This window comes from Lontra canadensis, unplaced genomic scaffold (assembly GCF_010015895.1).
Source record: "Lontra canadensis isolate GAN:19392208 unplaced genomic scaffold, GSC_riverotter_1.0 scaffold87, whole genome shotgun sequence".
NCBI lineage: Eukaryota > Metazoa > Chordata > Mammalia > Carnivora > Mustelidae > Lontra > Lontra canadensis.
In genome coordinates this window covers 1,363,344-1,376,843 of record NW_022631081.1, presented here as the reverse complement: position 1 = coordinate 1,376,843, position 13,500 = coordinate 1,363,344, and the positions used below count along the sequence as shown (strand labels likewise).

Sequence of the window (13,500 nt, the reverse complement as noted above, 5' to 3'; positions counted from 1 at the left end):
AACAAAAGGAACATGAGAAATTTTGCCAGGGGAGAGAGAACTGGTTCCCTTTGCACATGCTTTAAAAAAAAAAGACTAGGGCACTTGGGAGGCTCAGTCAGTTAAGTGTCTGCCATGGGCTCAGGTCAAGATCTCAGGGTCGAGAGATCAAGCCCCACATCTGGATCCTTGCTCATCGGGGAGTCTGCTTCTCCCTCCGCCCCCTCCCCCATGCTCGCTCGCTCACGCTCTCACATGCTTTCTCTCACACATAAATAATAAATAAAATCATTTAAAAATATAAGTATATGTATGCATATGTAAGTGCACCTAATAACAGTATCAAAATTCTGGAACAAAAAAAAATCAGGAAGCAAAAATGCATAAAACTAAAGGGGGAAAAAAACCAGATAAATCCAGATTATAGTAGGAGATACTAACAACCCTCTCTCGGTGACAGTTAAAAATCTGAGTTTTAAAAAAATCAACAAAAATGTAGAAAAATCTAACACACACTTGCCAAAAACACTAACCAACTTCAACTCGACCTAATTGACGTGGACAGACCCTCCACAGGACAACTGCCAAATTGAAGCAGTTTTCAAGTGCGCAACAAACATAGACCATGTGGTGGGCTGTAAAATTTAAGTCTGGGCTCATTTTAGAGTGTTGAAATCTTATATTGTTCCAATTTTCATCTATGTGCTGCCGAAGTAAGCACGAGTGTTGAAATCGGACTTGAGAACAAATCCGTAACAATCTTGAAAATCCCCCAAAATAACATAGGAAAGAACCCATGGGCCTCCGAAGAACTCACAAGGGAAACCAGGAACTATCCGACTGAATGATTCAAATTTGGGAGAAGCGGCTGAAGTTGTGCTCATAGGGCAACTGAGAGCTCTAGAGGACTCCACCGGGAGAGAAAAGCAGCACCCACAATCAATGACCCAAAGGTGTACCCTCACAAGCGAGAAAAATTAAGAATAAAATAAACCCAAAGCAAACAGAAGCAAGGAAATGGTGACGAGTAAGAAAGAGTGAAGTAGGACACAGAGAAAAGATGGAGCAAATCGACAAAGTGGAAAAATCAGTTCCTTGAGAGGCTTGATGAAATCAAAATGCACAAGCTAGCACTAGATCTCTTTTATTACTTTTTGTTTTTCGTGCTGACTGTGCATGAACTGGCTCACGGGGGCCACCGGGGGGGGGGCAGAGGAGTGGGCACGGAAGACCCTCTGCGGCTCCTCCTTCCAGACAGTCTCCGCTTTGCTCCTAGGCACCACGCCGGTCCCCCTGCTCACTGCTGGATCCTGCGGACACTCTGCACCTGGAAAGTCTGCGCGTGAGAGCCCCACTCTCGGAAGTGCTTGTAGTCGCCTGAGTGGTGATCGCACTCCAGCACATACTGAAAGCCTCGGTAGCCGGGAAACTGGGAGCAAACCCAGCTGGGGAAGGGAAGAGTAGACCATTACCCTCGAGAGGCACCCACAAGGTGAGCACAGAGGGATGAAGGGACTGGTGCTGCAGACACATTCCAGCCATCCCAGCCTTCCTTCGCTGCCCGGAATGTGCCCTGCTCTCCCCCTACACCCACCCCACGACCTGGCCTGTGATCATGCTGTTCCCTCTGCCAAGAACACCATTCCAGCCATGTTTTGCCCAGCCCCTAACCAAGCTGTATTTATCCTCTTGTTCTGAGGACTGGTTCTCCAAATCAGGCCACACTCCTCCTGGTCCTCTGTAGCTCTCATATAATTAGACAATTATCAGATTCTTTATAAAATGTCAGCCTCCTGTGACAGCTGGGTGAGCTCCTGGGTGTAGGGATGCGTATGTGTCTGGTTCGTTGGGCCCTCTGGTGCACAGTGCAATGCCCCTGGCCACCAGGGCTAATACATACTTAAAGAAGGAAAGGAGGGAGGAAGGGAGGAAGGGAGGAATCATTCCTTCCCCTCCTCCCTTAGCCAGAAGCCCTTCCAAGGAAAAGGCTGTTGTTCTTTCCCTTCATTGACCCGTACATTGTTCAGGACTGGGCAAGAATTGGTGTCTCACTTTCTGAGCTTCCATTTCCCCCCTGTAAGAGGAAAGTGGACTCAAGAATCACAAGAGGTTAAATAATAATAATAATAATAATAATAATAATAAAATAAATCACAAGAGGTCCTACTGTGGAACAACAAGATTCTCTGATGGTTAAAAAACAAAGGGGAGCACATGAGTGGCTCAGTGGGTTAAGCGTCTGCCTTCGGCTCAGGTCATGATCCCAGCGTCCCAGGATGGAGACCCGTGTTGGGCTCCCTGCTCTGCAGGGAGTCTGCATCTCCCTCTCCTCTCCACTCTTGCTTTCTCACTCTCTCCGTCATTCTCTCTGTCTCTCCCTCTCAAATAAGTAAATAAAATCTTTCAAAACAAACAAGCCAAAAAACAACCACCACCCATAAAACAAAAAGCCACCTCTCACCTTCACTCCTGCCAGGAGCCAAAGGGCACCTAGAGGACGGTTGCAATGGCCTCCCTAAGGAAAGCCCTCACATCTCACATTCACCCGCCAGCCACTGGGGGACAGGGTGGGAAGAGTCAGTCCCGTCTGAGCTTGAAGCTGGATTTAATCACCTCCTTCCTGGTGGTCTTGGAGCAGAACGCCTGAGCCACACCTATTTCTCTAGGGCTGGGCATCTGTTCTCTCCACCCCTCCACCTCTCAGGTAATGTGGGAATATGCTCACTCGGCAACGAGCACATGACCAGTCCTAGCCAATCAGACCACTCCCTTCCTGCACATGACAATTGGTTCAGGGTTGAGCACATGACCCAAGTTGGGCCAATGAGAACATTTCCTAGAACCTTGGCGGGAATCAGTGAGACAGAGGGATTCTCTTGCCGTGGGGTTGGCTGGAGTAAGGATGAAGCTGCACGGTCGCCTTTGCTTGGGAAGAGATTGCCTGTGAATATAATGACGATGAGGCAGACAGAACAAGACGGGGAGAAAGAAAGAACCCTACCTGTAGCACCTGGATCCAGCTGTTCCTGAAGCTGGTGACAAGGATCAATAAATATTCTCTGGGCATAGTGTCAGTTTGATATGGGAGTCTGCTATTTGTGGTCCCACAAATTCTGCCTGAGACCTCTCTGTGCCTCAGTGTCCTCCTCTGGAATGTGGGTATCAGAGCCCCAAAATCCCCAGCACACAGTTTTCACAGCCTCTCCTTCCCTGTCAGGCAGAGCCTTGGATTCACTTACGCCCCTGAGTGCACGTGGAAAGACCCCACTTCATTGCCATCCCAGCCCATGGCCTGGAGGGAGGGGTAGTCATCACTCAGTTCGCCTTTCCTGCCCAGAAAGTTCTCTTGCTCGAAGATGGTCAGCCTCGAGTCACGGTGGTTCTGTAGGCAGAGGAAATGGTCAGACCTCCAGGCACCCAGGTGAGAACCCAGGTGTCTCTCCAGACACCCCTGCTCTTGTCCCCCCAAATCAGCCTTCCTTACATTTTGGAAGGGTAATAAGGCAACAAAACCTTACAAAAGGTGTGCACCATTTGCCCTTCCAGAAATGTACACAGAGAAAATAACTATGGGACAAATAAGCCGTGGGGATGTTCATCCCAGCCTTGAAGATGACAACTGAAAAGATAAGGGAGGAAGAGAGGAAGGGAATCAAGCCCGAAAGTCCCCAAATGGGGGATCAGGTGGTTAACTGAGCTAAGAAGAGGATTATTGTGATCTGGGTTCAAATTCTGACTCCACACATACCAGCTGGGACATGTCACATAGTGTTTCTCAGCTGTTTCCATACCCATAAAATGAAACTAACCGCCTCCACTTGTCAAGATCGTTGGAGGACAAAGTGAAATCAGAAGCTGTAAACTGCATGAAATCAGGGATAGCATGGTCACAGTCACGGTCCACCGTGGGTCCCTGTATCAGCACAATGCCCGGGCCATTGTGGAATACAGGAGCAAATGAACTTGCTCACAATTTGAAATACTGGGGAGCTATGAACAATGATGCTGTCAATGAGATTTAATCACCCGGGAGGATGACTGTGATCAATTTGTCCTGTGAGAAAAGCTGATTTCTAAGCCTGCGTTTCTTTTAATTCCATTTTTGTAACAAAGTTGCAAATGTGCCCAAATACATAGGAATAGGCATATAGGTGGATAGATACAGACACAGATGTGAATACCAGTTGGTGTAGGCAGAATCTGTGAATAAAAACAAGATCAAAGGAAGTCTCCAGCATTGTTAAAACTGTGCTTCTGGGGGCGCCTGGGTGGCTCAGTGGGTTAAAGTCTCTGCCTTCAGCTCAGGTCATGATCCCAGGATCCTGGGATCGAGTCCCACATCGTGCTCTCTGCTCAGCAGGGAGCCTGCTTCCCTTCCTCTCTCTCTGCCTGCCTCTCTGCCTACTTGTGATCTCTGTCAAATAAATAAATAAAATCTTTAAAAAAATACTGTGCTTCTGTTCAGTCATGTAGGTATAAGTGACTTTTCTTACTCTGTCATATTGGGTTTCTTTCTGAACTTTGGGTGATAAATCTATGTGCCGTGTATGATTTTTAAATTGATAAAGTTGCTTTTGAAGAAAAAAAAATACATCTTTTTAGACTCAGCTCTTTCATCTGTAAGACAGAGCTAGTAATGCCCACCTCCATACATACTCCATAAACAGTAGCTAGAGTATAAAATCAGGAACACTGATAAGGAATCAGGAAGAAAATAGAACCTTCCTCCCCATCTTGTCCTGCCAACCCTGGCACTCAGCTTCTCCTGATATCCCCGAGTCATGAAAAGAGGGATGTGAAACATGCAGGGCCTCATATCATAACCAAAGTCGTGAAGGTCACAATGTGTGTGGTGATCTGGTCCAGATGCCACCCATTCTTCTTGCCCATGATGTGGCCCCATTTCAAGAAGAGACCAAGGCTCAGAGAGAGGAGGGAGGGATGCCAAGTCACAGAGACTGAAGAAGTAACATGAGAATTTGAACTCTGGTTTAGTCATTTCCCAAACCCCACTGGGACGAGGTGTAGCAGGACTCACGGCACAGGCCACTGGTCGGAAGGAGGTGAGCCTATCTGCGGGGTAAGCGGTGTTGCCACTCCAGGCATCCCAGCATGGGTACTCGCCCCGCTCCAGCACGTACTGCTGCCCTTGGAAGCCAGCATGCTCAAAGCCTACCCACCTGTGGATAGAGGGTAGAGAGTGCAAGAGGTAAGAGACCCCCTCATCCTGAGTTCTAGACCAATGGTTATCATTTGGGAGTTACCATTTGGGAGGCATTTAACCAATGTCTAGAGACATTTTTAGTTGTCACACTGAGAGGAGGGAGGAGCCTGTACCCCTGTACCCCTACGCTGGAGTGTAGAGCTTTGAGCCACAGCTGAAGCATGGAGCAGGTCCTCAACAGCAGGGTGCCCACCACTCTTGCTGTCATCTGGCCCCTTTTGGTGTCATCCTGTGGGACAAGGGACACAGGAGGCTGCCACTATGATGACCTTGCATTTGCTGACTACTTAAGTAACAAACTGTCTTATGTAAGTAATAAAGCTGAGCTCATTTTCTCCTTCCAGGCAGACTCTGTCAGTTTGCTGGACATATCCCTGGACAAGTCACTGCTCCCATCTAATCCCTAATTCCCCACCTGTAAAAGCGGAAGTGAAAAGAGTTTTTTGTCCCAGATGTGAGGTGCGTAAATACCACCCAAGAGGACCTTAGTGGCACTCACAAGCATAATATAAAGTGACTCCAAATCACATAGAGAGAACATTGTTCTCCTTCTAATCTACTTCCCAAACTTCTAGAAACTTCTAACCAGTATGGTAGCCACTGGCCATATATAGCTAATTAAATTTAAAACTTACATAAAATTTAGTTAAACTAAATTAAATTAAATTAAAAATTCAGTTCTTTAGATGCACCAGCTACATTTCAAGTCATCAATGGTCATATGTGGCCAGTGTTCAAATTCAGATAATGCAGACATGGAACATTTTCACCTTTACAGAAAGTTCTACAGAAAAAGGTGCTGATATGGATAGGAGCCTCAGTGTGATATTAGTGCATCATTAATACTTTCGCATTTCATTAATCTCTCTCTTTTGCTTTTAACGCAATGTATCCCATGCTCAGAGCCTCCAGAAAGAATGTTCAACTAAAGAATAATAGCATTATTTTTTACTATATATATTTTTATAGTTACCTTCTATTTTTGGCAAGTGATTTTTTTCTTTCTTTTTATGCTTAAGAGGAACATTTCAGACCCAACACTTGATTCTAAAAGTGTGATCCTACAAGACTCCCTCATCCAATATGCAGGATCTATGTGAATGATGATACCTACATTTGCGCAGTGCACAACCTGCTTAACTTTATGCTACTGTCCTGCACACTGCCCAACACTTTGGACCCAAGGAAGGCACGCTAGTATAGTTAGAGCCTGGGAAGGTAGGGCCAAGTACACCCCTTTCTAGACCTCTTCTTGTCCCCCTCCACCCCAACTCAGATCCCCCCACACACTCACGCGCCACTCAGCACTTTCAAAGATCGCACAGTCTCAAAGCCAAGCTCCAGCACACTGGGGCACTCCGCCGTAAACTCATGCTTCCGGCCCTGGAAGCCCTCCTCGTCCCACACCATAATCTGTGACAGAGAGAAAAGCAGGAGACTAGCATCAGAGTCCTGTGGGTGATGAGGGATTAGGAACTCACCGCAGGACTAACAGTGGGGCAGGGCAAGTAAAGGATAGCAAACTCAGATACCTCCAGGGGCCCGGTAGGTAAGGATGGAGAAGGGCCGCAGACTGGAAGGCACAGACCCCATAAATGGGTGATCTCTGTTCAGTGCCACCTGTTTTTGCCCCCTGGGAATGCCAGCCAGATTTTCCAATTTCTCAAGACAATCGCTCTATCTGGACATTTCTGTGGACCCTCGTTTTTTGAAGGCTAATGATAAATTAAAAAAAAATATTTTTTGACACAGAGGGGACCAAAGAAACCCTGCCCAAAGACTGTGTGCAGTCACCAATTTGCCCTCTCTGCCGGAGTGTTGCTGGTTCAGTCTGGGGACCAGAAGACCCCAGTTCAACTTGAGACCCTGTGTGTAACTTTGGGCAAGTCCCTTTCCCTCTTTGAGCCTCGACAGCATCCTCTGCAAAAATAGAGCCTCATAACACGTTCCCCAGAGTGAGGTGGGGATTCAACAGAGGAGATCGAGAGGGTCCCCTGGACCTGGGTTTGACCTCTGCACCCCCCTCGCTCCTCAGACACCACCCCCTCGTGCCTCTTCCTACCTTCCAGTGTCCTGCCGACTTGGTGCACTGGAGGGTCATGTCGCCAGCTTCCTACATGAAAGAAGAACATGATAACCAGTCACCCTGACCGTCTGCTGTCCTTCTGAATGATAAAGTCTAGTTTGGGTAAGATCGGGATCCAGATGGGATCCAGGTAGAACTGCACTAGGTTTGCCCCATTCCTCTCCTTCCCAATCTGTGTCTTTCCATCTGTGATGAATGTCATCTACCTTACTTGCTTCCTATACACCATACCAAAACTTACCCACTTGGGGTCTCCTTGCCTCTGATCCCCACTCTGTATTAATTTATCCACTCACTGTGGGAAAACGTCTGTGGCTGCCAGTGGGATGGATCAACCTAGTCAGTGTCAGGGTGCTAAGTTTAAGAAAGCCTCCCCAAGACAGCACCTGATGCAAGGAAGTGACTCTAATGGTGACAATCGAGGCAACAGGACTATAGGAATAATTTTGTTTTTAAATGAGGGTGACAGGTATTGGTCCTGACGGTGGGGACCTGACCTTGGTTAGGGTGCGGATGACATTTAGGATGGCACCGTGCTATCCCCAGGACTGGAGACCTAGTCTCCCCACCTCCCTCGGTGCTCACTGGGAGCGCGGATCCCACCCCTTCTCCAAGCCTGGGACTTACCAAGACGGACCCAGAGAATATGCCAGAACATGGTGGGACCAGCCGAGCTCAGGCTCTTATAGGCAGGGAGAGAAGAGGGCCCCTGGGAGACAAAGCTCCGACTCAGCATTCGAGCAGTCGAAACAAAAGCCAGTCCTGGCTGAAGTCCCAAAGGAGAGGTGTCAGCAGCGTTGGCTTCGGCTGGAAGGGAAAGGGTCAGGTGGCCTCCCTCAGGGATCAGCTATGAAGAAGAGAAGGGGAAGTTCTACCTTAATTAGCTCCATGGGACTCCTGATCGGAGCAGGAGAATGAGGCCTGGACAAGGAATCCAAAAACTTCACCCTTCCTAGCTGCATGACATGGGGCAGGTCATTGCTCCTCGATTTCTGCCTACAAAATAGGACAAGAATAAACCACATCATAGGGTTGTTGTGAGGTTATGTAACATGCCTGGCACAGAGAATGCATTCACAAATGCCACACACCATCCTCTTCCAGTAGGGGCAATCAGGGTTGGCTTCGTGTTGGAGGTAGTATTTATTTTTTTTAAAGATTTTATTTATTTATTTGACAGAGAGCGAGAGGGCAAGTGAACATGAATGCAGGTGGGGGAAGGAGCAGTAGGACAGGGACAAGCAGACTCTGCACTGAGCACAGAGCCTGATGCTCCATCCCACGGCCCTGAGATCATGACCCTAGCTGAAATTAAGAGTCAGATGCCTAACTTACCAAACCACCAGGTGCCCCTGGAAGTGGCATTTAACCTAGACTGTCTCCAAAGGGTAAGGAGGATGTGTACAAAGCGAGATGTAAGGAGTGTTTTTTCTAAGCAGAAGTGTGGAGGTGGGAACGTGGGGTGTATGTATGAGAAAGAGCTGGTAGCCCAGTTGGCTGGAGTTCAGGCACCCTGCAGGAGGGGGCCTGGCAAGAAAGGCAGGCTGAGCCAGGGTCTCCAGGACCCATAAAATTCAAAAAGGACTCCAGATGGTTCTGTAGGCAGAATAAGGAGCGGGTGGGTGTGAACGTGTTGTGTAAACAGTAGTACACCTGTCAGGTATCCTGGGATTGTAAAACTCACTTTGAATACACACTCTCCCTACACTCCTACCCTTGGGGTTGACCCAAGAGGAAAGAGTGTGGCTGGAAACAAGCCCACTCTTGTGGGTAGAGTCCAGCCCTGCCTCCTAATATCTGGGCGACCTGGAGGATGTCTGATCTCAGCTCCTGCCCTGTAAGATGGCAATATTACCTCCCTCCTGGGCTGGTGACATGCAGCCTTGTCAAATGCATGACTCTGATGAAAGGCTACCCTGAAGGTAAAAGGCTAGGGGCCAGGCAGCCTGGCTCTGCATCCCACTCTTCGGGCTGGGAACTTCAAGAGTGTGACTTAATCTCTCTGAACTTCAGTCTCCTCGTGTACAAAATGGCTATAAAGAAAGTAAATAAATTGGGCTTAGCCTAAGAGATTGGGGTATTGTGAGGGTAAATGTGAATTACACACGAAAAGCACTTTCTGTTCGGAACCGCTCCTGAAACACAGAAAGCATCATTGTCATCATGGTTGCTAATAATAAAAATGATTACTACTAAGATATCTGTGCCTTCATGTTAATTGCAGTGTTATTCACAATAACCAAGATATGGGAAGGACCTAAGTGTGCAGCTATGGACGAAGGGATAAAGAAGATGTGATATAGACATGTATACACACATACATATGTATTCACTTAGCCATGAGAAAAAGGAAAATTCTTCCATTTGCATTAACAGAGATGGACCTCAGGGGCGTTATGCTAAGTTAACTATGTCAGACAGAGAAAGACAAATACTGTCTCATATCACTTCTATATGAAATCTACAAAAGACAAACCAGAAACTGGGCATAAAATGATGTTTCAGGGGTTGGGGGTGGGGGAAATGGGGAGATGTTGCTCAGAGGGGACAAGCTCCCAGTTAGAAAATTAGGAAGTTTGGGGATGTAGTTGTGTACAACATGGTGATTATCCCTAATAATACGGCATCATATACTTGAATGTTGTTAAGAGAGGAGATCTTCAGTGTTCTCAACCACAAAGGAGATACAGTGACTGTGATCGGAGGGAGGATGTAGCTAATACAATGGTGGTAATCATTTTATAATTCATGCATGTATCAAATCAATGCATTGTATATCTTATACTTATACAGTGTTATGTGTCAATGGTAACTTCAGCTATAATTGTAGCTGAAAAAATACCACTAAACAATTCTTCCCATAAAAGCAGGAGTGCATCATTTTCAAGAGCTAAGTTTCAGAACTTAGAATGTGACTCCCGATTCCGTTTCATCGAGGAGCTAACAAAGCTGAGAGCAGAGGAAAGGACTTGCCTTGGTTTCCTCATCTGCAAATGAGATTCATCCTGGAGACGCCCCCTCGTAGTGAGGATGACAGGACCCAAGTCAGTAAAATGCTCAGGGTGTAGCCACCCAGCCTGGGGGTGGCCAGGCTCTACCTCTGCCCCCAAACTTTGGCAGGCAGCCCATGGCCACAGGGGACATGGAACTGCTCCAGACAGCCTGGCCTTAAAGCCCAGACCTGTGGGTGCCCCACCCCCCCCAGCCACAGGCATGTTGGCCCCTGTTCCAGTGGCTGCCCCATCCTGCGGTTCCGGCCCCCCTCCCAGGCCTTGGCCTGGGATAAAAGGCTGAGGGGGAGGCTGGGAAGTGAGGGGGTCCTGGGTGGGGGTGCAGGAGCAGACGGCAGAGCTGGGCCCAGGCCCTGGTGATCTCAAGGCAGATCTGGGCTCTGTAGGGGCTAGGTCCTGGGACCCCCACGGAAGAGGCAGGAACCTGTGCCGCCACCACCACTTGGAGGCAGGGACACCAGACTGCAGGCAGATCTGGCCCAACAGTTCCCTCAGCTCTACAGTGGGACCTTGGAGAAGTCACCTGTTCCAGCAGGGTCTCAGTTTCTCCATTTGTGAAAGGCAAGAATTGGATGAGAAGACACCTGGTGTCCGTCCCATTGTTCTGAATTTTTATTGCTCCATTTGACTTCTGTCTCTCCGTCTCCTCTGTCTCCTCCCCTACACTGCGCGTCTCTCCTCCTGCTCGAGTTCCATCATCTTCTCTATTTCTCTGTGGCTCTCCACTTCTCCCAGCCAGTCACCCTATTTCTCTCCCCCCATCCAGGTTCCCCTTGCTCCCCCTGGACCCCAGCTTCCACTGGCAGAACCTCTTAGTCCACCCAAATTGATTGAGGGTGCCTTCTGTGCCAGGCCCCATGCTCGGTGCTGGGGTCCAGAAGAGCACAAGAAATGGTGGGGTTCGGAGCTTCTCCAAGGAAGTGCTGAGATGGCCAGGCATGTTCCCAACCACCAGCTCTGTCCCTGGGATCAGGGTATGGAGGGGAGTTTCTACAGGCAGATCAGGGAAGAGCAGGGGAGACATCTGGGCCTAATGTGGGAGGAGGAACAGGACTCGGGCTTTGAACATTCCAACTCACCTGAACACAGCTCCCCCCCCGCCACGCCTCTATCCTGACTTCTATACCTGGGGCAGAAAGTCAGGCCAGAGCCAAGGTCAGATAGCATGAGAGTGAAGCAGACAGGCTCCCCAGGCCAGCCTGTGGGGGCAGTTCCTGGCTCTGATCTTTCTGTCAGAAAGCTCACTTGGCCCATCTGTGAAATGGGTACTAAAAGTACTGAATAAGGTGGGTCACCCTGGGGCTTGACCAAGACTATGTAGTGGGTAGAGCGTGTCTGAAGCTGCAAACGCGAACACTCAGCAGATGGGGCTGTTAACATCACACTCACATCTGCCCTCACAAAGCATTTTCCGATCTGCTGTGCTCCTTGTCTCCCAAATATCCCACCCCCTGGGGCTCCCCAGTATCGGCAGCCAGCAGGGACCCCGTGGGCCCAGCACAGCTGGGGTATTAGAGACAGGCCTCTGGCTAGGGGCCAGGCCCAGGGCAAGGTGGAGTGGCAGCTGGCCAGGGTTTCTGCTGCGCGAGCTGGGCCCACAATGGAAAGTGCTGCCCTCCACAGTAACCCAGGCAAGATCAGGGCCCCAGGGGCCTCTCCCTGCCCCGAACGTGCTGAGCCAGCTCCTGCTTTGTGCCACAGACCATGGGCCCTGGTGTCTGCCAGACTATAAAATGGGGGGTCGGCCCCCAGTCACCCACTGGACCAGCCCGCCCGCCCGCCTGCCTGCCTGTCCTTCAGCAGGAAGTAGCAGGTCCCCAGGTAAGAAGGGGATCCAGCAGCTGCTGAGAGCCCCAGGGGAGGGAAGACAGGAGAGGGGAGGCAGAGAGAGGGGGAGCAAGAGAGAGCCATGACAGAAGAGAGAGAAAGGCAGAGAGAGGGAAGATAAAAGTAAGCAGAGAAAGGCAGAGAGAGGAAGAGAGGGAGGGAGGAGAGAGAGAGAGAGAGAGAGAGAGAGAACATCAACATCCCCAGGAAGGAAGGAAGCCAACTGCCAATTCAAGGGAATGTTGATTCACAGAAGGACATAGGCGTTGTTGGGGGGGTAAGCAAGAGCTTGCAAGTCACAGATGTAGTGCAGATGTCTGACTTGCCCGGAGTGGGCAGAGCACAGCAAAGAAACGACAGTCCTCAGGGAAGGTGGGGGAGGACGAGATTCTTCTTACAGAAAGTGCTCAGGAGTCAGCTGGACCAGAGGGTTTCCATCTGTGCTGCCCGGGAATCCTCAAATCCCCGGAAATTGTCTCCAAAATGAAAGGGGGGCCAGGACAAGATGTTCTTCACTCAGTGGCGTCCACGCCCCCAAAACAATGAGGAACTAGACACATTGACCAGAGCCCTCTCCAGCCCGCGCCCATGCAGTCGTGGTCCCCCTTTCAGAAAACCCCCAACACACTCTGAATCCTTCCTTTTGGCTCCCCCTTCATGCCCCAATCCCAGGCCTGTGTCTGCATCCACACACCCGTTCCTGGACTACGCCAGAGGGAACTGAGTTAGGATCCAGCATGCATTCATCCCCTGAACAGGTGTCATCGGAGAATCTCCTATAGGAGATGCTGCTGGGCCAAGTGCTGGGGACCGAGGGGTGGATTCGTCCGAATAAGGAAACAGCAGAGCAGTTAATAACCAGGTTGCTGGGTCCATCTGCTTGGGTCGAAACCCGAATCTTAACTCTGAGCAGTGGTGTGCACTTGGGTGGGTCCCTTCCCCTCTCTGAGCTCAGAGGGGACGCCATGGCACTCACTGAGTGACGTCAGCCTTCATTCATAGGCGTTAACAAGCCTGGTGTACCCTAAAAACTCCCAGAGCGGTCATGTTGTTGTTAATCAGGTGGGGCTTATTGATATCACACCAACAGAGAAACGACGGTAAGCGGTGTGCACAGCTAAGGGACGCAAAGGAAGGACATAGTGGGGAGCAGGGATGGAAGGGAAGGTGTGGCTGGTGGAAGGACCGGCAGGAAGGCATTTCAAGGGTGCGTGGTCCCTAGACCACAATTTTAGAAAGAGAAGAGAGGAAATGAGTTCAAAGAAGGCTGCAAACATCTAGTGGCGGGATGCGAGACGGGGGACAGCTTGAGGGTGCCATCCCTGAGTGACCTAGGCCAAAGTTTTCTTTATAGGGGTTTGCAGGTGGGCACC

The 13,500-nt window shown here is 49.5% G+C and overlaps 1 protein-coding gene across 1 annotated transcript; it reads right to left on the bottom strand.

Annotated features, from left to right (window-relative positions):
- Positions 1 to 1,276: 1,276 nt before the first annotated feature.
- Positions 1,277 to 7,979, bottom strand: CRYBA4 (crystallin beta A4). The gene is made up of 6 exons (XM_032883250.1): positions 7,917 to 7,979; positions 7,266 to 7,316; positions 6,498 to 6,616; positions 5,018 to 5,159; positions 3,219 to 3,361; positions 1,277 to 1,424 (listed from the first exon to the last, which is right to left on the bottom strand). Exons 2-6 carry the CDS (start codon positions 7,302 to 7,304, stop codon positions 1,277 to 1,279), a joined length of 591 nt encoding a protein of 196 aa, XP_032739141.1. The 5' UTR covers positions 7,305 to 7,316; positions 7,917 to 7,979.
- Positions 7,980 to 13,500: the final 5,521 nt, after the last annotated feature.

Coding starts and splice junctions, on each gene's coding strand:
- CRYBA4 (XM_032883250.1), bottom strand. CDS start 7,304: ATGACCCTCCAGTGCACCAAGTCGGCAGGACACTGGAAG. Junction 6,617..7,265: donor AGTCGGCAGGACACTGGAAG/GTAGGAAGAGGC, acceptor TCTCTGTCACAG/ATTATGGTGTGGGACGAGGA. Junction 5,160..6,497: donor TTGAAAGTGCTGAGTGGCGC/GTGAGTGTGTGG, acceptor CTCTATCCACAG/GTGGGTAGGCTTTGAGCATG.